At 44.2% G+C, this 26,555-nt stretch overlaps 1 protein-coding gene across 1 annotated transcript in view; it reads left to right on the plus strand.

Moving 5' to 3' along the window:
* Window positions 1–26,555, plus strand: part of MPHOSPH10 (M-phase phosphoprotein 10) — a 174,170-nt gene that overhangs the window by 70,107 nt on the left and 77,508 nt on the right. Inside the window, exons 3-4 of the mRNA XM_069222392.1 lie at window positions 5,138–5,259; window positions 23,636–23,870. Coding sequence (XP_069078493.1) covers window positions 5,138–5,259; window positions 23,636–23,870 — 357 coding nt within the window. The remainder of the gene's footprint in view (window positions 1–5,137; window positions 5,260–23,635; window positions 23,871–26,555) is intronic.

A 26,555-nucleotide genomic window follows, 5' to 3' on the forward strand; every position in this document is an offset into this window, starting at 1 on the left:
GATAGCTTCCCCAAGTAAGGTTTCAGAACTTTTTGTGTTTTTTGCTTGCGCATACCAGAATCATGCATGTAGACTGTGACAATGGACTGAGGCCCAGAGCTAGTCTCTGTGGTCTGTTGGAGTCCACCCTTCTTTTTGGTGTGAGTGACTACTATGCTTTCAGTGAAATTACAATTTTTGGAGTGGAACAGCAGACAATAGTAGTTGGATAGACCTTTCTTCACACCTGAATGGGGAGAGTCTGTCTGCCTTTTCCTTATGAAGAAAGAGTCTGCAGGTCTGTTTTACCGAAGTACAACATTTCATTCATGTGGGACATAGATGTTGCATGAATGTTTGCTGTGTGAGGTGGGATGGAAGCATGAGTGAATAGCTCCAGGGACAAAGGAATCAATTTTGGGGCTCCAACATAAAAGTGGTTCTCAAAATGGAGGCTAGGAAGAGCCTGCCAGACGGGATGTAAATTGAGTATGATCCATAAAAAAGATGCTTTTGAAGTGGAACCGGCCGTGCTGATAAATGTTCCTTTGGAAGTCAGTCTCTTTCCTTTCCTGCTGCATTTTTTTGTCTTGGAAGTGTACACAGACATATATTGTGTAAAAGTTTAGTGAGGGAAGCTCAGCTCCTTTTGTTCTATTTGTCTTTGAAGCCCCTGTCTGACAACACCTGCCCCATCCACAGTGACAATTAGCTCAGTTGCTTGATGTGAGGTCAAACCTATGCCATGGGGCCAGAGTTCCATAAAAAGTCAGGCTGGAGAATGCATCTACAAACATGGTGTACATTTGGTGTGACATTTCTAGATCAGTGTGCCAGGGTTTTCTCACTGTTGCCTGATGGTGAACGGCAGTGTACTGAGAAGACTGCTCAGTTGCAGCAGACTTGCTTCACGGCATCAAACTCCACTCTCTGGTCAAGAGCACTTTTTAAAGTTTTACTTATGTTTTCTTTTTTTGTGTGTGTTTTTTTTGTTGTTAACTTTGTTTAGAGAAACAGGCATGCAAAAGAACTATACAAAAGGGCTGCTTATCTGCCAACCAATAAATGATGTACTTGCAATATTATGTTTCATACATTCATCACTTTATAAACTGTTGATTGGTGGATGTGTCATATAAAAGGTCTGCAACCCACCGGAATACTCTTTGACTCTCAGTTCTGTGTCCACTATCCCCAGTGCCGCACTAGCATGTCCGTTTTTGCCATGTTGTGATGCTTTCGGGGGCACCCTTATGCTTCATATATCAGAAGTATCATAACTACAAAGACCAACCCAATCTGTTGAGCTGCTTTTTTTATTTTTTTTATTTATTTTTTTACCTCAAGTTCTGCTACATGGCAGCTGCACCACTGCACAACATGACTATAAACCATTGACAAAGCCAGTGACTTTCTTGTAGGGGAGACTTATTGGCTATGCCAGTGCTTGTCTTCCCTTGTTGTAGGTGCTTTAGACCAGTGGTTCCCAACCTTTTTGACTTCTGTGTGATCCCCCACTTTATCTGTAGTGGAAGCCGGAGACCCCCACTGAATCATTACTGGAAGCTGGGACCCAGGTCCAAACATTGTTGATGACCTCCACTGCAAAAATACACAAAAAAATACAGAAACAAGCAATCAAACACATACATAAATGAGAACACATTTTATTTAATCTGCAAACAAATATAAATGATTTAAAAAAAGATTTATAGTGAGGTTGGAACTTTTTTAAATTAAATTGAAGCCACATATCGTTCATACTTGTAGGAAGTTGGCTCTGTATGCACTATTTCAAAGTAAGGAATAGTATGCACAGAGTCCAAGGGTTCCCCTTAGAGGTAAGATAGTGGCAAAAAGAGATAATACCAATGCTCTATTTTGTGGTAGTGTGGTCGAGCAGTAGGGTTATCAAAGGAGTAGTGTTAAGCATTTGTTGTACATACACACAGGCAATAAATGAGGAACACACACACTCAGAGACAAATCCAGCCAATAGATTTTGTTATAGAAAAATATATTTTCTTAGTTTATTTTAAGAACCACAGGTTCAAATTCTACATGTAATATCTCATTTGAAAGATATTGCAGGTAAGTACTTTAGGAACTTTGAATCATTACATTAGCATGTATACTTTTTACATAAAACACAATAAGCTGTTTTAAAAGTGGACACAGTGCAATTTTCACAGTTCCTGGGGGAGGTAAAGTATTGTTAGATTTAACAGGTAAGTAAGTCACTTACAGGTTTCAGTTTTTGGTCCAAGGTAGCCCACCGTTGGGGGTTTAGAGCAACCCCAAAGTTATCACACCAGCAGCTCAGGGCCGGTCAGGTGCAAAGGTCAAGGAGGTGCCCAAAACACATAGGCTTCAATGGAGAGAAGGGGGTGCCCCGGTTCCAGTCTGCCAGCAGGTAAGTACCCGCGTCTTCGAAGGGCAGACCAAGGGGGTTTTGTAGGGCACCGGGGGGGACACAAGTCAGCACAAAAAGTACACCCTCAGCAGCGCGGGGGCGGCCGGGTGCAGTGTGCAAACACGCGTCGGGTTTGTAATGGTTTTCAATGAGAGACCAAGGGGTCTCTTCAGCGATGCAGGCAAGGGGGGGGGCTCCGCGGGGTAGCCCCCCCCTTGCCTGCCTTGTCACCCTGGGCAAGGGAGAGGGCCTCTCCCCCTGGGGGTCACTCCTGCACAGGAGTTCCGTTCCTTTAGGTGCTGGGGGCTGCGGGTGCAGGGTCTTTTCCAGCCGTCGGGAAATAGAGTTCAGGCAGTCGCGGTCAGGGGGAGCCTCGGGATTCCCTCTGCAGGCGTCGCTGTGGGGGCTCAGGGGGGACAACTTTGGTTACTCACAGTCGTAGAGTCGCCGGAGGGTCCTCCCTGAAGCGTTGTTTCTCCACCAGTCGAGTCGGGGTCGCCGGGTGCAGTGTTGCAAGTCTCACGCTTCTTGCAGGGAGTTGCAGGGGTCTTTAAATCTGCTCCTTGAAACAAAGTTGCAGTTCTTTTGGAGCAGTGCCGCTGTCCTCGGGAGTTTCTAGTCTTTCTTGAAGCAGGGCAGTCCTCAGAGGATTCAGAGGTCGCTGGTCCCTTGGAAAGCGTCGCTGGAGCAGGTTTCTTTTGGAAGGCAGGAGACAGGCCGGTAGGACTGGGGCCAAAGCAGTTGGTGTCTTCTGTTCTTCCTCTGCAGGGGTTTTTCAGCTCAGCAGTCTTCTTCTTGAGGTAAGTTGCAGGAATCTGTTTTTCTAGGTTCAGGGAAGCCCTTAAATACTAAATGTAAGGGCGTGTTTAGGTCTGGGGGGTTAGTAGCCAATGGCTACTAGCCCTGAGGGTGAGTACACCCTCTTTGTGCCTCCTCCCAAGGGGAGGGGGTCACATCCCTAATCCTATTGGGGGAATCCTCCATCTGCAAGATGGAGGATTTCTAAAAGTTAGAGTCACTTCAGCTCAGGACACCTTGGGGGCTGTCCTGACTGGTCAGTGACTCCTCCTTGTTGTTTTCTTTGTTTCCTCCGGCCTTGCCGCCAAAAGTGGGGGCCGTGGCCGGAGGGGGCGGGCAACTCCACTAGCTGGAGTGTCCTGCGGTGCTGTGACAAAGGGGTGAGCCTTTGAGGCTCACCGCCAGGTGTTACAGCTCCTGCCTGGGGGAGGTGTTAGCATCTCCACCCAGTGCAGGCTTTACTGGCCTCAGAGTGACAAAGGCACTCTCCCCATGGGGCCAGCAACATGTCTCTAGTGTGGCAGGCTGCTGGAACCAGTCAGCCTACACAGATAGTTGGATACAGTTTCAGGGGGCACCTCTAAGGTGCCCTCTTGGGTGTGTTTTACAATAAAATGTACACTGGCATCAGTGTGAATTTATTGTGCTGAGAAGTTTGATACCAAACTTCCCAGTTTTCAGTGTAGCCATTATGGTGCTGTGGAGTTCGTGTTTGACAGACTCCCAGACCATATACTCTTATGGCTACCCTGCACTTACAATGTCTAAGGTTTGGCTTAGACACTGTAGGTGCACAGTGCTCATGCACTGGTGCCCTCACCTATGGTATAGTGCACTCTGCCTTAGGGCTGTAAGGCCTGCTAGAGGGGTGTCTTACCTATACTGTATAGGCAGTGAGAGGCTGGCATGGCACCCTGAGGGGAGTGCCATGTCGACTTACTCATTTTGTTCTCACTAGCACACACAAGCTGGTAAGCAGTGTGTCTGTGCTGAGTGAGGGGTCTCTAGGGTGGCATAAGACATGCTGCAGCCCTTAGAGACCTTCCCTGGCATCAGGGCCCTTGGTACCAGGGGTACCAGTTACAAGGGACTTATCTGGATGCCAGGGTGTGCCAATTGTGGATACAAAAGTACAGGTTAGGGAAAGAACACTGGTGCTGGGGCCTGGTTAGCAGGCCTCAGCACACTTTCAATTCAAAACATAGCATCAGCAAAGGCAAAAAGTCAGGGGGTAACCATGCCAAGGAGGCATTTCCTTACACGGGGAAACAGACCAATTGCAGTCTGATTGCAGGTGGTCGCTTTAGCTCGGTGGCAATAGAGACAATACAGTGGCAGTGTAAGATAAAGAGGACAGTGCCTGGGACCATATCTGATGCATATCTGGGACGGCTTCCTGTGTCTGCTGTGTGGTGGTCTCATAGGTGAGGTGGATTGGTCCGACGTCGATGGTATGTCTTTTCCTTCCGCACTCTGCAGACTTTCGCATGAACCGATGTAGACCTGTATATTTGCTCATGCAGAAATTAAACTCCCAATATAATTTTAAATACTGGTCTTTTTCAAGCACTTTTTATTTATTGGTGCCTTAAGCAAAATTATATTTATAATTCTCCTTTAAATTTTGTAACATTCACCTTTTAAAAAAAAAAAAAAAAAATGTCCTTTTTATTGCACATTTCATTTTGATATCCATCAACATTCATGGCTCCATTCTTCTGCATGCACTTGCATTGTGGGCAATTAAAAAACTGTCAAGTAAGTAGTGAGCACACAACTTTGGTGAGACAAATTAAGTCTGTAAGCCACATGACTCGCTTTTCTTTTATTTCTTAACTGATGCTATATTTTTAAAGAATGTACAAGTCACAGCCAATGGTTGCTTAGCTGTCTTTATTCTTATCTGTTTGATCAGTTATAAATGTTCACACACACTTATAATTTCAGCCAATTAAAAGTTCACGAGACCTCCATTACAAAGACTACTTTGACCCAGTTGATCAGCAGAATGATGTCGAGCCAGATGGAGATGATCATAATGAAGAAGCAGACAGTGAAGAGTCAGTTGTGTAAGTGTATTTGAATAGCCTTCATCCAGTTCTGATAATTTAATGTTGTAAACGAATATTCATGAATCATGAGTATGTGATATGTTTCAGAAATGAGTGTTCTGAAATTTAAGTTGTATGACACGTGTCTCGTAAATACCTGTGCCATGATGCATGATTGTTTCAGTGCAGCTGTGCAGGTCTGTCTAAGAATGTGAGATAGTGTGTATCCAGAAACCAGTTCCATGATGGGTTTAGAACCCAGGTCTCCAAGATGGACAATAACCACTAAGTCCCTAGACCGAATGCCTCGCACATGGATTAAACTGATTTCAGCCTTATTAAAAAATTACACACGATTTCAGGATGCAGGGCTGTGACTTTTAATAGAATATTGGACTCTCATTTCGACTGTAAGATCTAGCCACTGGTGACTGCAAATTTCCACAACATGACTGTCCTCACACTCCTCTATTTTTACGCTTAGAATGCATTGTTGTACTTTTTTAATTTTCATTTATCTTCCACCGGGTTTGACCATTGTTATTACAGACCCTATGTTGAAAACGATTTTGTTGTTGGAGGTATGGCTTCTTTTTTTAGTTTAAAGGAAATTGATATTATAAGACAATAAATATTAAGAACAATTGTAAATGTTGTTAAAAAATACATGGAAAGAAAACGGGAGACATAATAGAACAGAATTTCAAAGTTCACACTCATTTCAAACAATGTACAACATAAGCATGTATATAATATAAAACTTTAAATAGGCAGGCATTAATAAGAACAGAAGGCAATAAAATGTATTTTAAATTATTCAAACCATATGCAGATTAAGGTGTCTTGGATACTGCCTAAGTACACGGAAAATGCAAATTGGATTCAGCTGAAACTTGGATTAAAAAAAAAAAGTAGTGATTGGAGGCAAAGTAATTCTTGTTTAGGTAACAAAGTCATGGATATAACAAATGCTGTATCTAATCTATGGTTCAAACAAACTCCATACAACCATGCTTGAAAAGAATCCTTGGAATCATTTTTCCAATATTTTGTAATGTTGTGAAAAGGTGTAGCTATACAAGCACAGCAGTTGTTGAGCAAGTTAGAATTCATTGTATGTAATCAATCGGGTGTCAATACTGATCTGTTGTTCAGCTCAATTGTTGGCTCTGGGTCCCTTGGGTTTTGAAAACCTACAAACCCTGTGTATCACTGTAACCAGAAGGGCTTGCAAACGTAATGGTATATTGCTTTTGAAAATCAGCCACTTTGGCAAAACGTTACCGATGAAAACATTGTCACAGATAGCAGTTTTTTTCCTACTCATTTTCAGTATTTCTTTATTTCAACAGTTAGGTTCTTTGGAAAACCCTTGAGGAATTCCCGCATATGACCCCTTGCTGAATTCAGAATTTTGTCTGTTTCAGAAATTTAAAGCTTTTGTGGATCACCCAATGGTTTCACACTGGTTTCCACCACAAACTGGAAGTAGGTTGAGAGCACAAAAATAGGAAACATGGGCTGCCTCTTTGACAAAGGCTAAAACGGTGGTTAAATGTTAATGAAAGCTGGGAAGATGATGACTTAAGCACAGCAAACTGATCATTGATGACATTTTTATGAAAATAAATCTGACACTTTTATCCAGAGCACTTTTTTCATATTTTCCCCAACAAAAATCAAAATTTTGCTCGGGTTGGCTATTTTCTGGGTCCCATCCAGGGGCATTCACAAAGCCTGGGTACCTTTAGGAAAGACCAGGAGGTTAGGTCAACAATGCTCGGGCCCCTAGCAGCAGCATGCTAGCCTTGTTTTTTGACCTAAGATGCATTTTCTGGCATTTTTATGGGTGGGACATTCATGTATTCATCCTATCCTGTTAACTACACCTATCACCTCTAGCAACACACCTGTCAAGTCCAGAGTTTTTTAGTTTTGGAGTGTTCTTTTTGCAGTTTGGTCCTGAAGAAGCACCATGGATCCTTGTTTTTGGGCCAATAGGCACAAACAATGTTGACCTTGTAATATAAAATAAATGTTTGAGGCCACATGGGTACATTACTTCCCTATGGTGGCCCTTGAACTCTTGTGGTTTTTTAACTCCATCAAGAGTCATTACATAAAAAAGATTTGGCTCCCTTAGTTAGTTTTACTCGCAAATGTTTGGCTTTTGCAGTGCTTTACACCTGATTTAACCCTGCCCTATCACAAGACCCACACACTGACCAGTCATCATATGGCATCATTTAAAATATCTCTGATAAAGTTACCCTTTGTGGCCTGTAGGACATTGTAGCGCCAGTCCTACAAGAAACAGGCTCTATGATGAAGCATGACGTCTCATTGGGGTGTGTGACGGCACCTTGAAGTAACTTATAGGGTTCCCTTTTGAGTGTAGGCTCCTTGTCCGCCCTGCAGTCTTTATCTTTATTGAGGAACAGTACCTAGTTTTTGTGGCATACCTTGTCCACCCTGCAGTCTTTCTTTATTGAGGAACAGTACCTAGTTTTTGTGGCATACCTTTAGAATCACCAGGATGTTGGGGAAAAAAGGACACAAATTTGTCGTGGATAGTTTATGTGGATCAAAAGTTGTGGAGTTCCAAACGCAAACTAATTTAAATAGCCGAAAAGAGGCTTATCATTGGGGGGGGGCAGAGCCAGGGGGGTGGGGGGGGGGGGCTATTGTTGAAGGGGTTAAAAAATAAGGTTTGGTAGCAGTACAAAGTGATTGATGTAGTTTCCGCCAGACTTTATTCCACAACAGAGTAGGCCAAGAGAAATCTTGTCTCCTCACAAAAGGACATGAGTTCAATACTTTGTAGATTAAAGAGACTTTTGGAAAGGCAAAGGTAAGTCGTAGAAGCTGTTTATTGGGTGGAGAGAGCTTTTAAGTTGTTATATCTGTGTAAAGTATCCAATTGAGTTTGTGATAGTAAATTAAACTTTTTATTTATAATGGGAAGAAAAAACAAATAATGTCTGAGCATCTGAAAAAGGGATTATTGTATCATCTGAAACAAGTTGATTAACACATTTAAGACCTTTGTGCCAGCAGGAAGACCAATGTATAGTTATTTTTGTCTAATTAGTGTATTTTACCAAATAATAGAACTTAGAAAGATGCACTTGTCACTTTGAGTGGATGAAAGCAAGGAATGGAGCAGAGAAGAAGTGTGTTTTAAAATAAATGACGATAAAGTAGTAATTTAGTAGATTGCAGAATTCCTCAAGGGCGAATGAAATTATAGATTATTGTTCAGTATCCACCCATAAAGGATAAAAAGGCATACTAGTAGCTGAGAACCAAAAAAAATACTAACTGTCTAAGTTAAAGGCTTGATTATCTAATTTAAGTGTGGAAAGTTAGCACCTCCTTCATCTTTGAAAAGTTCCAATCTGGAGACTCCAATACAGGTTTTTTTATTTTTCCATAAGAAACAAATAAGTTGATTATTCATACTTTGTTATAAGAAATCTGAAACTGTAGAGGAGTCACAGCAATGATATATAAAATGATGGGATCTAAAAATAAACTCTAACAGGGGGCTTTTAGCCTACCTGTTACTTACCATTGGTTGGCTTCACCTTCACTCTCATTTCATTTCTTATCATTGGTCAGCACATGTGTGGCCCAAGTATTGATTAATGTCTTTATTGGTGCCCTTACGCTTTTCAGGTTCAAATCAAGGTACTTTTTTCTTGCTTCTCTGTCATCCTGTTTCCTCCTTGGTTGCTTGCAGATGCCTCATTGCTACCGCCCCATACCTCCTGCCTTATTCCTGCCTTCCTTCCATCCCTCTCCCTCCGTTGAAGGTCTGCAATGAATTTAGCCCCACATGGTCTACATTGCACACCCCACCACATCTGAATTTTCTGCTATGTATATGCTGTAGTAATTTTCAACAGATCGGTCTTTCGTGTGCACAGACCACCCAGAAGGCACTACAAGTCGTACAGTCATAAGGCATGTCCTGCATCTCTCACCAGAGTGAAGCACTCCCAGTTCAGTGCTTTGACTGATCACAAGGTACTCCATCCATGGACACCTGGCACTCCCACACATTGGCAGCAGTTTACATGGTAGTTTACATTGTCCCAGGCCAGGATCCTGCATGTGGGAAACGCAGAGCTCTGACCTAGGGCACCTGTGTTTATAATAACTCAATAAACACAGCATCATGAAGAAATCCCTCTGTTACAACCACAGGTGTCTTATAGTGTATGAGTGCAAATATTCACAGTCACTGTATGTGTTTGCCAGCCATTTATTCTGTGAAAGAATGCTATATGCACCCACGTGTAGGAACTGCATTTATAGGGGTCGTCCCTTGACAGTAACTGACCTGTTGAGAAAACCAGGGAACTTGACCATCAGTACCTTTCTGAAGTTTACCCTTGTTTCTCTTGAAACCCATTCAACCCCAGTTTGTTGCGTTTTACTTCTCACAGCAGAATGTCTGGATATGCCAAACACTCTCCGGCTGTACGTGTTAACTCTGCCTACAGATTGCTCAGGTTTCCCACATTATGTTTTATCTGCTGTTTACTCATTACTGTGACTGTATACTGAGTGGTTTCTCAAAAAGCCGGAATACATACTAGGGCCACCGGATGTACTACATCTTTTGCTTTTCATTATGTGATGGGTACATTGATTTTTTTTATTGTCAACCTATGAGAGTCTTACATCAGAAACACAGAACTGTATAAAAGAATGCCCTGCCTTGCATCAACATAAGAGACTGGAAGCACACTAAGAGCTGCCAGTATGTAATGCATGTGCCTTACGTGCCATTTTCAGCCTGCCATAAGCAATAACACTTTGCATCGTGATACTTGAGCAGTACTGGCTGAAGGTGGCAAATAGGGCTTGGGACCTGTAACATCTGTATGTATATCTTAGCACTATAACACATGCAGCCTTAATTCAGACAAATAATGTCTTTAAAGGTATTCATTTGCAGACTGTTCTACCTTATAGCTATTGATTACATACAGGACATCTTCTTGGAAATATTACTCCTGGGATAATGGTTGAATAAATGCATGAAATAAACCGGCACGTGTAACGGGTGAATGTGGTTCACTGGAACAACCAGTTTATGTTCTTCAGGCTCTAAGCAAAGCATACTCCACCCCCCTCCACTGCACAGGAGCTGCACTGCTGTACAAAATGCTGAACAAAATATGTACAATGCCGATAGCTCTTGTGTAGGAGAGACGTATAGGTTTTGCCAATGCATGTTTTTATGGAGTCTAATCTTTTCCTCTGTGGGAGAAAGAGTGGATTCAATCAAGAGATCAGAGTATAGGCTTTGTTTTAGGACTCTTCAAAGTTAAGTTTAAACATGTATTTAATAGAAGTGGCAAACCATAAACCTTAATATTTAATTTCCTCAGGACAGCATTGTCTAACACCTCAGTGTGATTGAAAGAAAGTTGATGAAGATCCGTTAATAAAAAGAGATGCTTTGCGATCAATGTGTAGTAATAATGTTAATTGTAGAATTTTAGGGCCAGAGCAAACTATTTATAAGAGATGCAAATAAAATGTAGGTTCTTTCTATTAAATGCTTTTTCAGCATCAGGATTAATGGTAGTTAGAGGGTGTTTAAATAATGAAAGACTTGCTCAAAACATAAAGAATGATCTTCTGTTGTCTAAAGATAAATGTCCTTTGACAAAACCGAATTTCTCTCGACCTCTTTACCAATCAGTTTTAATAGAAGGTGTTTCTAATCGAAGAGCAATCATTGTTGCGAAAATCTTATAATCCCTGTTCATTAGGGAGATAGGTTGGTACTTTTTTCAACGTCTAGGATGTCTACCATTTTTTTGACGTTTTGGATTTAGAAAAGTAAGTAAAAAGTTCCAAATGTTTAGATAATAACACATTTGAAAAGTGTACATACAATTCATTCGTAAAGCTATCTGGGCCAGTGCTTCACCTTTTTTTCATCAAGTGAAGTAGTTTATGGATTTGGACTAATAAAAAATATTTTTCTACGGATTGAACATCAATATCTGTCTTGAATTCTTCAGTAATGGAAGTGAAGTAATAAGAAATTTTTTGAACTCGTGAAGTTGTTTCAGGAGTATAGAAAAATTTGTAAGAATCAAAAAAAAGAGTGAGATGGTCCTGAATCATTACATGTTAATGTGTTTTATAGAGGTGTAAATACTTTTCATTTTTGTATGTTCTTTTTTAATTTTAAAATAATTAGCTAATAGCTTACCAGTTCTGTTTTCTTCTCCATAATAATGCCCGCAGATTTAAGAAGATATGAAGAGGCATTTTCAGTAGGAAGTTTATTGAATTGGAGTTTGGATTTTATTAAATCTTCTAGCCATTTTGGAGATTTGTAGTATAGTAAATGTGCACAAAATGTTGAATATTAAACAAAAAATCTTTCAATTTTATTTCAATGTTTTGCTTTTTACAAACTGAATGATAAAATCTCTTAATGCTGCTTTAAAAGAACCCCAAGGTGTGTGAAATGGCATATCAGGTGTTGTATTGAAAACACTTTCACCAAAGAATTGTAGTAAGAATTGGTAAGAAAGAAGAGTATAATTAAATATGTACCTTTGGGAGGCCTTGTGTATGTTCTCTTTTATCAGTATTAAAATTTCTCCAGGCATCAGTAAGGGATTGTTGAGTAAGTGCTTTTAAAATTGTCCCTGCATGGACTTTGGAATGCTTTTAAGTTTAGATACTCCGTCTCAAAAGGGGTGCACTACTTGATTACAGTCACCACCAAGGAACAAGTCACCTGCATTTTCCATTAAATTAGAGGGCGTAAAATTCCAAAGCCTTTTATCCGCTTGATTGGGACCATATATATTAACCAAAATAATGAGGATACTATATGTTTTCGGTTGACCTTTTGCTTTCAGTATAATTTTTTTGAGCTAAAAAATTAACTTGGATTTGTTGAACAAAGAATAACTGCACAGTTTTTCTTCTTAGAGATATGTTGAGAAAACATTGCCAACCCAGCTTCTTTTCAATGACTTAGTTTCATAATAATTTTAATAGGTTTCTTGTAGGAGAGCGATATTATTTGTAAGTTTAGACATGTGATCTAGTACTCTGTCTTTTAATAAGACAACTAAGCCTCTTTATAGTCCAAAAGACTATTTTAAGTATCCTGTGAATAGAATATCAAAACATAGGTAAAGGTTATGTATTAAACATTCTGAATCATGAGAACAGATGGATAATAGTTTCTGCAAATACCAACTGAAAGACCAGAAAAGAGATGTTACGATTAGAATGGGCAGAAGAGGAAGAAAAAAATAAAGTAGCACGGGGGACGAAGAAGAACAGAGAGGAAAAGAAAGAACAGACCTATATTGAATAAGAAAGATTAAACCAAACAACATACCTATACCTATTGGGGCTGGAGGAGCCACAAAACAGACTGCATCTTTAAGTTATGGGGGTCAAGGAGAGAATAACATAAAACATGTCTGGGACAAGAACAGCATGGTACGGAATTTACTTAAAAGAAGGAGGAACAAACAAATGAGATCATGAAAAACAGTTGATAAAATGAATAAATAGCAGTTCCTAGACGAAGGAGATAAATGATTAGGGTATTATATAAATCAAGCAATTTAAGCATTCAAGGAGCGTGAAGTTTCCATAGCTTCTCCTTTACAATTGTCAGTGAATTGTTTGTTTTGAAGGATCATCTTAGTTTGTGGTTTTATATATGAAGTTAATGTTAAAATGGCATGGCTTTAACTAAACTAAATCTAGCTTTGAGAGATAAAAGGGCAGACAGCATATCCAAAGATTTCTTTCGGCAGTCAGCAGTACATTTACCAGCATGTTGTGAAAAGAGCAAGTTGTTATCTGGACCATAAGATGGTGGTCTTACGTTTTAGAAGATAAGATGGTGTTGGAAAATCTGTGTATTCCAAGAATAAAAGTATGACTCCTCTAGGTTTGGCAGGCGATGATGATGAGGACCAAGGGTTTGGACCTATTCTCTGCTTTCTGTGTATGTTCAGTGAAGTGAACCTAGGCCTTTCCAAGACCTTTGTAATGAATGTTTGGAAAAATGTGATGGGGTAATTTCCATCAATTCCCTGTACTAAACCACAAATAGTGGAAAAAAAAAAATTCTGTTTCTATTTTCCAGGCCTTCTGTCTGTTTTTTTAAGGAAACAAATGTCTTGTAGCATGAGAAACTTTTTGAGTATAATCCTGTCGATAACTTACAAGTTGCTCTACTTCAGTTACTTTTCTCTCCATCTGAGACCATTTATCATCCAAGCTCAAATTTCCTCAAGTAACAAATCAAGGGATACAGAGGGAGAAGAGTTACTGCAAGGAGAAGTATCTTTCTTAGGTCTATTTTTGTGAGAACATTTGAGGACATAACATATTTAGTAGACCAGCATAGTCTGGGGATACATGCGATTGCAGAGTCATATTTAAGATCTGAAGTGTCATCCATGGTATAAAAGGCAGATAGAGATAATATAGTTGCATTCTCATGAGGAGTAGTGCGAACACACATAAATGAGTCAGTATGTTTTAGTCTTCTAGTTTTGCACATATAAAAGATCATTACAAAGAGCAGCAATTGGATTAGTGGAATAGGTAGAGCAAAGTTGTTTGATTCAGTAAAGACAATGTATATCTGGTCCACCTTTCTGAGTGTCAGTTGAAAAGGAGCTGCTTGTAGGAGCAAAATACAATATAATGAAGAAGGAACTACTGCCACTTTGAATTAAATGTCGTATTCCTGCCTTGCATGTTTTTAAATCCAGAAGGCAGTATTGCAGTTGTTTAAATAGTAAATGAAGTAGTCAATAAGAGCACTTAAACACAAGTCAGGTCAAAGAATTAATTTCGGAGAAAAAATTTGCAGTTACTTAAATCCAGACTGGGAGCTTTTGCTGTATTTTTTTATGAGAAAATGTAGCTTTCCTGAGCTATGTAGTTGATAAGATAGACATGAGAGGGGGTGGCGTGGCCTGCTGGACCACCAAGATGGCGGCGGTGTTTTGATTCAGCTGCTATGACCCCTGCACACTCCCAGAAGCATCCTTGCATGACAGGAATCATTTCTGCACCACCCCCCTTCCTTCCCCCCCATAGCAGCCCCATCTTAATGGCTTGAGCCGCCAGGGGTAAGGTGAAACCCACTGATTGCTTCAGGTCGCGAGGCCAGCACTAGATGTTGGCCACGGCCTAGACCATGTCCTGAGGCCGTAGTGAACAAACGTAGGAACCAGAGGCCTTTGAGCCTGCCACACCCTGCCATCTGAGGTGTGACAGAGGGAGAGGATTGTGGCCCCTATGCTTCTCCCTTCCCCCCGCTGCCAGGTTGCTTACCAGAGGCTCTTGCGGATCATCGAGGGAGACCTCCCCGGTCAGGGGTGTCCTCTTGCACGGATTCATTGACCTAAAATGGGACCTGGTCTGACACTCCCTAACCCCCGCCATCCATCCACCACATTCGTTGCCAAGGGTCACCTGGTGTGAGGTACACCTTTTCTGGAGCTTACTAACTGGAGCCACCTGTTCTGCATGTTGGGGACCTTCCTGTTGCAGGGCACGGACAGCAGTGGGCAAGACAGACGTATAAGACTTCATCGTGAGGATCAACCTCCACCCTACCTTCCCCTTAAAGGCACCTTCTGCACACTCTGGCTGCTCATGCTCCCTCTTCTGGTAAGCAAGCCAGTATGGCGCCTCTGACCGCCACTGGAGTTGGGCCCTGACAAGCCTTCCCTGCAAACATATGCCTAAACAAAACTTGATCACTTGAGGTCATTTAAAACTCTAGCGAGGCAGTTGAAACCAAGGTGAGGGGGGTCCAGGTGGATGCATCCCTATTGCACCAGGACCTCCGGTGTCCTCATTGGAAGACGTTCCCCGGGAGCGCCGCTGACTTCCACAGGAGATGGGCCGTGGCAATCTTCCTGTGCCGGCAGTGGCACAAATGAAAATTGATCTGGTCCCCCCTATGCAAGCGGATTTTTACATTATTCTTAAGGCCATCCAAGACTCTGGAGAGCCACCCTCTAGCTGTGTGTGTGATGACCCATCTGGGAAAGCAGGCCAGTGGGGCTGTTCTTGGACATTCCCCATGAGCGCCATTGACCTTCACTGGTGACGGGCCATGACGAGCCTCCCCTGCCAACATAGACCCAAACAAAACTTGATCAGTTTACTCAAAATTGATCAGTTTACTTCCCCAACATCTGCTGGATGCAGTATGGGGCTCCCACAAGCCCCCTCCTCCACGAGCTAATCTTGAAATTATTCTCAAGGCTATTCAAATCTCTACAGAGCAGTCGAAAAACAAAGGTGTGAGAGGTCCAGGTAGCTGTCTCCCTATCACCTCAGGAGCTCCACAGTGTTGCTAGGCTTGTGACGGAGACTGAGATCAGGGTGTCCTCGCATGAAGACGAAGTGGCCACCATCAAGAAATAGGTTTCCCAGCTGCTGACCACCACAGCATTTCTAGAGGAGTGTGCTGAAAATGGCGAAAATAGATCACGGAAGAACAATCACCACTTTGTCTGTTTTCCCAAGAGCATGGAGATGCCGGCGGCAGACCACCTACTGGAAAATTGGCTGAGGTCTTGGATCACCGCTGACAAACTTTCCAAATGTTTTGTGGTGGAATGGGCACACAGAGCCCTGGTGAAGTGACCACCTCTTGGTGCCCCTCCCATTCACTAATTGCCCGCATCTTCAACCACCGAGACTGCGACGCCATCCTCCATGAGGCTAGGCTACAAAACGACCTATGCTTTCAAAATACAGAGATCATAATCTTTCCAGACGACACCCATGTGGTCCAACCATGCAGGGGTTCATTTGAAGAGGTCAAGCAGAAATTCCCCGCCTTCCACTTGCAATATATGCTCCTCTTCCCTGTTAGACTGAAAGTGATGTTCAACTCTTTCACTTACTACTTTGACAGTCCAGAACAGGCATGGGAATGGGCAACTGAATATTGTTATCTCCATCGTACTGATAACCAGAAGAGTGTTGGCTAATGGGTGAGGGGGGCCCTCCCCTCCCCAAGCCACCCCAGAGATGGTGCACACGCTCCAGGAAAGCTCGCCCACACAAGGGTCAGTCCTCACTAAGTCTGGATCGCTGTGGCACTGGGACTGACACCTTGGACCCAGATGCTGTACTCTCAGACACTCTGGTTCTATTTTGCTCACCCACAGATTCTGTGGCTGTGCCCCCGTGAGGCATCTGCTGCTGGTCTGCTGTAGTATTGGATTGTCACCAAGGTAGTAGGGGCCCTACACCCTCACTGATCAGCCTCCTTGCCCCCTAGGGCTCTATCCTCAGCCCAAGTTGGGCACATGTGGTTGAAGTATTGCTCTGGTAATATGTGCTGTAAACACTGTTGGGTGCTAGGATCCTTATTTTTGTTGGGGATGGGTTCGAAGCCCTTCAATGCCTTTTTAGTCCTATTTGAGTGTTATGTTGGGGTTTGGGGCAGCAGATGCTTCAGGGTTGGAAGTGTGGAGGGGGCACACATGACTGTTCTATTCCATACAACTCACGCAGCCAAAGCATGATACGTCCCTCTGAGTGCCTCTTTGGCAGTTTGTTTGTGAGGGCCCTTCTGGCGTCTCTTAACAGGACTGTCTCCTTAAGTGACTCAGCCTCCGAATCCACCACCTGTCGATGATTAAGATTCTGTTGTGGACTGTCAGTGGCCTCCTTGATGGCATTAAACGATCAGCCTAAGACACATTAAACATTTTCAGCCAGAGGTGGTTATGCTTCAGGAGACACTGCTACTGAGCACAGAGAGTTCCCTTTTGGATCAATTGGGTTATGATTTGGTGTAACACCAAGGCTTCTCCCAGGGTTCCCGTAGAGTGGCTGGCATGCTCCATAAGGGGTTTCCCTTGGTAGTCTCTGCCTCCCATGTAGACCCCTAGGGACGTTATCTGGGAATTGATGGTCGGCTTAAGGGCACACATTAATTTTCTGTCCGCTTACATCCTCCAGCTACAACTCTAGATGACACTGCAGATGCTCTGATACCCGTTAGTAACCCTCCCACAAGGTGTCACCTTAATAGGAGCAACTTTAACACTGTTCTAGATCCATTTTGGCACACCTCAGGGGCCTATCCCCGAGCGGGGTCAGCATAGCCACTCTACACAGCTCTCTCAATGGGCAGATTCACTGGGTCTCTGTGACACATGGAGAACGTGGCACCCTCGCATACGAGCATACACCCATGCATCAGCAGCCCACATTGTCACAGGTTGATCAGTTCTGGCTGCAAGCAACTGACCTCCTCCACCTTACACAAGTCTAAATCCTGCCCCAGGGTATATTGGACAACGCTTGTCCCCTCCTCCCCTCTAAACCCACAGGTGAGACCCTTGTGGTGGATCAACGCCTGGTACCTTGCGGATCAGCACTGCACTGATGTGGCGGAGAACACTGTGGAATCTGCCAGACCATCATGAGCGGCCGTCAACTTAGCTCTCAGGGAGCTAATTAAGTGCTATGTACGCAGCAAAAAGGCACTCAAACTGTCACACATGGCTGAATCTCAGATATTTAACTTAGAAAGACACTTGTGTTGCCGGCCTGTGCTCTACTTGGATCGTGAGTTGGCACTGATGAGATCAAGGTTGAGACTGATTTCCCTTGTGGAGGTCAGGCACTGCTGAAGGGCCTTGTAAGGAAATGCCTCCTTGGCATGGTTACCCCCTGACTTTTTGCCTTTGCTGATGCTATGTTTTGAATTGAAAGTGTGCTGAGGCCTGCTAACCAGGCCCCAGCACCAGTGTTCTTTCCCTAACCTGTACTTTTGATTCCACAATTGGCACACCCTGGCATCAAGATAAGTCCCTTGTAACTGGTACCTCTGGTACCAAGGGCCCTGATGCCAGGGAAGGTCTCTAAGGGCTGCAGCATGTATCATGCCACCCTAGAGACCCCTCACTCAGCACAGACACACTGCTTACCAGCTTGTGTGTGCTAGTGAGAACAAAATGAGTAAGTCGACATGGCACTCCCCTCAGGGTGCCATGCCAGCCTCTCACTGCCTATGCAGTATAGGTAAGACACCCCTCTAGCAGGCCTTACAGCCCTAAGGCAGGGTGCACTATACCATAGGTGAGGGTACCAGTGCATGAGCACTGTGCCCCTACAGTGTCTAAGCAAAACCTTAGACATTGTAAGTGCAGGGTAGCCATAAGAGAATATGGTCTGGGAGTCTGTTTTACACGAACTCCACAGCACCATAATGGCTACACTGAAAACTGGAAAGTTTGGTATCAAACTTCTCAGCACAATAAATGCACACTGATGCCAGTGTACATTTTATTGCAAAATACACCCCAGAGGGCACCTTAGAGGTGCCCCCTGAAACTTAACCGACTGTCTGTGTAGGCTGACTAGTTCCAGCAGCCTGCCACACTAGAGACATGTTGCTGGCCCCATGGGGAGAGTGCCTTTGTCACTCTGAGGCCAGTAACAAAGCCTGCACTGGGTGGAGATGCTAACACCTCCCCCAGGCAGGAGCTGTAACACCTGGCGGTGAGCCTCAAAGGCTCACCCCTTTGTCACAGCACCGCAGGACGCTCCAGCTAGTGGAGTTGCCCGCCCCCTCCGGCCCCGGCCCCCACTTTTGGCGGCAAGGCCGGAGAAAATAATGAGAATAACAAGGAGGAGTCACTGGCCAGTCAGGACAGCCCCTAAGGTGTCCAGAGCTGAGGTGACTCTAACTTTTAGAAATCCTCCATCTTGCAGATGGAGGATTCCCCCAATAGGATTAGGGATGTGACCCCCTCCCCTTGGGAGGAGGCACAAAGAGGGTGTACCCACCCTCAGGGCTAGTAGCCATTGGCTACTAACCCCCCAGACCTAAACACGCCCTTAAATTTAGCATTTAAGGGCTTTCCTGAACCTAAAGATTTAGATTCCTGCAACAACAAGAAGGACTGCCTAGCTGAAAACCCCTGCAGAGGAAGACCAGAAGACAACAACTGCCTTGGCTCCAGAAACTCACCGGCCTGTCTCCTGCCTTCCAAAGAACTCTGCTCCAGCGACGCCTTCCAAAGGGACCAGCGACCTCTGAATCCTCTGAGGACTGCCCTGCTTCGACGACGACAAGAAACTCCCGAGGACAGCGGACCTGCTCCAAAAAGACTGCAACCTTATCCAAAGGAGCAGCTTTAAAGACCCCTGCAATCTCCCCGCAAGAAGCGTGAGACTTGCAACACTGCACCCGGCGACCCCGACTCGGCTGGTGGAGAACCAACACCTCAGGGAGGACCCCCGGACTACTCTCCGACTGTGAGTACCAAAACCTGTCCCCCCTGAGCCCCCACAGCGCCGCCTGCAGAGGGAATCCCGAGGCTTCCCCTGACCGCGACTCTCTGAAACCTAAGTCCCGACGCCTGGAAAAGACCCTGCACCCGCAGCCCCCAGGACCTGAAGGACCGGACTTTCACTGCAGAAGTGACCCCCAGGAGTCCCTCTCCCTTGCCCAAGGGGAGGTTTCCCCGAGGAAGCCCCCCCTTGCCTGCCTGCAGCGCTGAAGAGATCCCTTGATCTCTCATTGACTTCCATTGCGAACCCGACGCTTGTTCTAACACTGCACCCGGCCGCCCCCGCGCCGCTGAGGGTGAAATTTCTGTGTGGGCTTGTGTCCCCCCCGGTGCCCTACAAAACCCCCCTGGTCTGCCCTCCGAAGACGCGGGTACTTACCTGCAAGCAGACCGGAACCGGGGCACCCCCTTCTCTCCATTGAAGCCTATGCGTTTTGGGCACCACTTTGAACTCTGCACCTGACCGGCCCTGAGCTGCTGGTGTGGTAACTTTGGGGTTGCTCTGAACCCCCAACGGTGGGCTACCTTGGACCAAGAACTGAACCCTGTAAGTGTCGTACTTACCTGGTAAAACTAACAAAAACTTATCTCCCCCAGGAACTGTGAAAATTGCACTGTGTCCACTTTTAAAATAGCTATTTGTGAATAACTTGAAAAGTATACATGCAATTGAAATGATTCAAAGTACCTAATGTACTTACCTGCAATACCTTTCAAACAAGATATTACATGTTAAATTTGAACCTGTGGTTCTTAAAATAAACTAAGAAAATATATTTTTCTATAACAAAACCTATTGGCTGGATTTGTCTCTGAGTGTGTGTACCTCATTTATTGTCTATGTGTATGTACAACAAATGCTTAACACTACTCCTTGGATAAGCCTACTGCTCGACCACACTACCACAAAATAGAGCATTAGTATTATCTCTTTTTACCACTATTTTACCTCTAGGGGGAACCCTTGGACTCTGTGCATGCTATTCCTTACTTTGAAATAGCACATACAGAGCCAACTTCCTACAGGCCTCATCCCATAAGATCTGTGAACACAGAGACAAATTGGGTTAGCTCCTCTGCTTGCTGGCTTCCAGAGAGGTGGCTTCCAAGATAGTGCCGTAGATTTGAGAAGCAGCAAACTGTCTTCATGAGCGGACCTCAGCAGTGGCAAAGGCTTTCGTGGAATTGTACTGTATGCTATGCGGCAACCCCCAGATATTCACAAGAACTTGATCACCCAATCATTAATGACATCTCAGTGCCCTCCATTCTTGCATCCCCGGCACAGGAACTAGACCAGCCCCTCACGGTTGAGGAAGTTTGGGAGCCGCTATCCTCTGGAAAGACACTGGGTCCAGATAGCTTCCCGGTCGAATACTTCAAATGCTTTCAATCCCTTATACTCCTGCACCTCCTGGCCTCACACACCGAAGGGGTAAATCTGGGTTCTTTTCCTCCAGATATTGACACTGCCACAATTGTTGTGATCCCTAAAGCAGGTCAACCCCCAGACAGGTGCTCATCTTATAGGCCCATATCACTTATTCATGCGGAAATCAAGATACTCACAAACCTCTTTGCTATTCACTTCACCTAGACGCAGCCCTATCTTGTCCACCCAGATCAGTGCGAGTTCATGCTTAATAGAAGCACCCAACACTGTATCCAAAGGGTTCATGTGACCCCCTCCCAGGCACACCACATCCCACTCCCCACAGTGCTGCTCCTCATAGACTTTGAAAAGGCCTTTTATACCGTAGATTGGTCCTCTTTGAATGCGGTGCTGTAGAGGGCAGGCCTTACTTTCACAGACTTGTGTGGCTCCTCTATGCTAACCCCACTACCCGGGTTCAGGTCAATGGGACCCTTTTACCCCTCCCTACCTCATCCGCTGGGGCACCCGCCAAGGTTGTCCCCTCTTCCCTCTTTTATTTGCTCTGTAATTGAACCACTGACCCGTCTCATCCATTGTGATGCCCGGGTCTAGGGCTGATCATGGGGAGGAGGGCTGGAAAAATGCATGGCACTGTACACCCATTACTTACTGCTATTCCTAAAAGAACCACAATCCTGGTCTCACGATTTCTGGAGAGTCCATCTATAAGGCAACACATCTGGCCTTTGGCTCAACAACTCAATGTTCCTATTGGCGCCAATCCAAGGTGACCCAAATGCCTGATCCAGGTGTGCCACAATCCCACAGTACTGTCACTCATTTAAATACCTGGGCTTTTACATCTCCCAGATGGGACGTGGACTCTTAATCTGAACCCCCTCATGACTAGACTGAATAAAGATTTGCAACACTGGGGTGCCTTCCACTGAAACGTCTGGGGCATATAGCCCTGTTTAAAATAATGGTGCTCCCTTGCTGCTTGTACCTTTTTTTCAAACTTCCCCCCCATCGGGTCCCTCAGAAATGGTTTTGGACACTCCAATCGAAGATTACTACCTTTATCTGGTCCAGGAAGTGTCCCTGTGTGCCCTTTAATAGGAGGCATTCCCCATATGACGCTGGAATGAGAATGTTGACCTCTGTATCTGCTATGTAGCAGAGCAACTCACAACGATTAATGATTGGATCAACTGAGGATGGGCTGATCCTGCCTACAAAGAGGAGTTGAGCTGTTTAGGCTTTAGCGAGCTCTTGGGGTTTCTCTGTGTTTCTCCCATCCCCAAGAAACTCCCAGAGTGTACTCAAGCTGGAGAGGGGCACTCAGACTCATTGGTTGGGATCATAAGATCACTGGGAGGACCCTACTGGGTTGGGTGGGTTCCCTATGTGGCCGGCTTACAGGGGTTTGGAAGATGGGACAAAACTGGCATCACTCACCTGGGGGACGTATGGCATGGCGATGCCCTAATGTCCTTCCAGGACGTGCAGGAACACTACCAACTCTCCCGCACTCAATTTCAACAATACCTACACCTGTGCCACATCCTTTCAGTTTACATTCCGCTAGGTACATAAACACCTGAGTTTAAATCCCCAGGAGTATAAGCTCTTTATGGAGAGCTGGGCAAAGGAGCCATTTGTAGGATTTACTGCTCCCTCAACATAACACCCCAAATCCCTTCCCCAGGTTACAGGTGCGGTGGGAGGAATGGGTAGGGGATCTTGGCAAGTATGACTGGCGTGATGTCGGAATGGTTCAAGCAAAATGGTCAACTCCTTACACCTCTGCATGATTCAGCTCTATTATTTCCATTTTGTTTGTCTGACCTGACTCCATAGCGCTACACAGAGCAGATGGGCCCTCCTGGGGACAATGTGAATAATGTTACCTGGCGGAAGCTGACTTCTTCCATATGGTCTAGGCTTGTCCCAGACTTAGCCCCTTTTGGGAGTGAGTGGGCGAGAAGCTCTCTAAATCTCTGGGGTGCCGGCTTGAACTGACCAAACCATGCCCCACGTTGGGAGGGGCCCTTATGGGGGAGACAGGCGGTATGAGAATGGAATTGGTCTTCATTGGGGTGGTGACAATGGTGGCCAGGCGTGAAATTGCTTGTAAATGGAATTCCCTGGAACCTCCGTCACTGGTGAAGTGGAGGAAGTGGCATGGACTGGTGTGTCCAGCAGGAGCGACCAATTTATGATGTATAGTGTTGCCCCCGAAGCATGAAAAGATCTGGAGCTAATGGTAGCAATACCATGGGCTGGCAGTGGCGACTTCTTAGGTAAATATATTCATCTGCTTTATATGATAATGACGTGGACTAGTCAATGTGTATCTCTAATGTTCTTCAAATCAAAATCAGTAAAAATGTGGCTATCAAAAAGATGTGAGGAAATGTGCTGTTTTTAAAATGGAAACCCTTACCTCATTAAGCTGAGCAGAGTCAGCAACCTTAAGCCCTCTACATTTCAAGAAGAAATGTCATCATTTGTTATTTCCAGATTGAGAGGGATCTAGGACAATGATGGAACGTTAGTGTAAAGCAGCCATCTTAGTTGGCGCCTGGTCGCGGCCCTCTAGGTATGTTTTTTCCTGACTTGATCTTCTTTTTTTTTTTTTTTTTTTTTTTTTGTAAATATTTTTTAGAGATGAGGAAGTGGATACTGATGAGGATGCTGAAACCGATGAGGATGATAAAAGCGATGAAGATGACAAATATATGGAAGAAACAAAGGCTAGCAAACGAGCAAAAGAAGACTTTAAGAAAGTGACTTTCCACTTATCGGAGGACAGCGAAGGAGAGGAACTTGAAGATATTCTTGGTGGAAAGAAACATGACCTCCCTGAACCAAAATCTTCTTTTGAGAAAAGACAGGAAAAGGTATATTTTGTCTATTTTGTGATGTATCTCTGCCGCCCTTGTAAGGAACACTGCTAATTAATGTACAATATTGACATCCACATCGTGGATGTAGTTGCGTCAAACACCCAAGTTCCAATTAAATAATGAATCTTGCCCTACAACCACTTTTCATTGTTTTCTATAGTTGCTCTATTTGGCAATCCCAGCACACATGGAGAGCCCAGTGAAAAGGGAAGAATGGTCCCTTTGGAAGGTGAATGCATGAGCCAGCCAGAACACACAATGAGGCTGCCAGGCGCAAGTGTGAAGCAGCTGATTGGGAAGGTGTCGAGCAGCTGCATACACACAAAAGAAGCATTGGCAAAGCCAGTAGTGCCTTTGAGACCTATTTGGTTTGTCAATACCTTTTTTTAATGCTGTAAGTGCTTCTGTACGCATGTACAGAAGCACAAGGCAGAAGACTTGCAGCTGCATCATTTTATGTGATCACACATGCGAGCTCCGGCGAAGGTACTTAAATGCCTTTAAAAAAAAAAGTACCGATCTGAAATGTATTGGTAAAATAAAAGTAGCACGAAAACACTTTTTCGTAAAAGGCGGCAGCGATAGGCTAGAAAGAAACACACGAGGGAGGGCCAAATGGAGCACTCTTAACCACGATTAGTACTTAAAAACACCAAGCATCTACAATCTGGTTTCAAAACCAGGCCCCTATATCAACATAAGCACGAGGACCCTTCCAGCATTAGGTACGTAGTTACCTGCCAAAAGGACAGGCTTCTTGTGGGACACCGTAGGAGCCACGGATATGTACCCAACGGAGCGCGAAATACTCATTGCAGAGCAACGCTGTATATTTGTGGTGTTTCATAAGTGTTACTGGAGTGAGTGCAATAGGGCCACGGGGCCATTGAATTACTCAGAAAGATAAGACCTATTGTGAAACGTGACAGAATATATAATGGAAAGCTTTAGGCTTACATGTTACCTATTGTTTATCTGACAAACGAGTTTATCATTTAAAAGCGCAATCACGGGCCTTTCAGTACACGTAGAAGCATTTTTGGTTCTACACAAAGTAATGTGAGCAAGCAGTATGTGTAGACAGCACTGTTTTTGGTTGACAGTCCTGTGTACCCACTTGTTCCAGTGAGGTGATGGAAAGGTGTATTCGGAAACCTCATTGAGTCTTGGAATGGGAAGAGGTTTCTGTCAGTCCGGAAAGCTCTTCCAGACAGCACTTTTGGAAAGGAGAAGCAAGGTAATGCAAGTACTTACCAGAAGCAGTGAATGCTCAGAGTAATGCGCTAGGGGATGTTTTATGTAGAAGCGATGAACTGCTAATAGGGACATTATTAAAAGTTATGCAAATAGTCACGAACCTTCATAAATGTAATGCCCAGGGAGGATTAATAATAAACTAAATAGGTTAGAACAGTTATTGGAGGGCTGGTAGGTTCATGAGGGAATTTGACGTGCAACTTACACGAGCCCACTTAACTAGAAAACATCAGATCAAATATTACTAGGACACAGTCGCACTTTCGAGCGGGAGGAGCTAGTGAATGGTTGCGTGCACATGTGTTTGTGTCAGGATAGTTTGAACACCATGTCGTTCTGCAAGAAACGTTCAGTATACATAGAAGTACAAGTGAGTGGTAGATTGTTCTCCTTTTGTAGAAAGCCGTCATCAGATTAAATGCATGGTTGAATTCGACAGCCAAGTCAGGCATGAGTAGTGGAATTGAATGAAATGGCACAAAATTGCAACCGTTCCACTCGGAAACTATATAACAGTACATTATAAAAACACAGGGATGTGAAGTTTAGATGTAAAGAAAGGAAATGTGAAAACAAAGGAGCTTCGCAAAGTGGGAACCACTAACACCGTTTAGGGAATAAGGGCCAGATGTACGAAGCCTTTTGCTTGTCGCAAACTGCGAAAAACGCAGTTTGCGGCATGCAAAAGGCCGAACCCCTAGGTCTGTACCGACTCGCAATTTGGGGATGCGATTTGCAAATAGGAAGGGGTGTTCCCTTCCTATTTGCGACCGCATCGCCATTCAGAGTTGCTTTGTGACCGCGAATGCGGTCGCAAACCAACTCGCAGTTTGTGAATGCCGAAAAAAATATTTTTTCAGAGCAGGAAGTGTTCCTATGGACCACTGCCTACTCTGAAAAAAACGAAACCAAATAGTTTTGGTTTAGTTTTCATTTTGCAGCTCGTTTTCCGTTAAGGAAAACGGGCTGCAAAATGGGGAAAAAAAAAACTACTTTATTTACAAAGCAGTCACAGACATGGAGGTCTGCTGACAACAGCAGGCCACCATCCCTGTGAGTGCAGGGACTCGCTATGGGGTCGTAAACTGCGACCCACCTCATACATTTTGATGAGGTGGGTCTTTGCGACCCCATAGCGAGTCGCAGAAGGTGTCTGAGACACCTTTCTGCATACAATTTTGCAAGTTGCAAATTGCGAGTCGGTCAGACTCGCAATTTGCAAGTCGCAAAATTGTAGTTTCCTACATCTGGCCCTAAGAGAGCAGACAATGCGTTTTTATAGTGATCAAAAATAAAACGATGTCAAGATGAAATTGTACCAAAAAATGTGTTGCCAGAGGAGAGAACTGGAGTATGGTGAATGTCACCGGATACAGAGGAAAAGAGTGCAGAAGCGAAACTAAAAGGATGAGACCGAAAAGG

This window comes from Pleurodeles waltl, chromosome 3_1 (genome assembly GCF_031143425.1).
Source record: "Pleurodeles waltl isolate 20211129_DDA chromosome 3_1, aPleWal1.hap1.20221129, whole genome shotgun sequence".
In the NCBI taxonomy this organism is placed as follows: Eukaryota; Metazoa; Chordata; class Amphibia; order Caudata; family Salamandridae; genus Pleurodeles; species Pleurodeles waltl.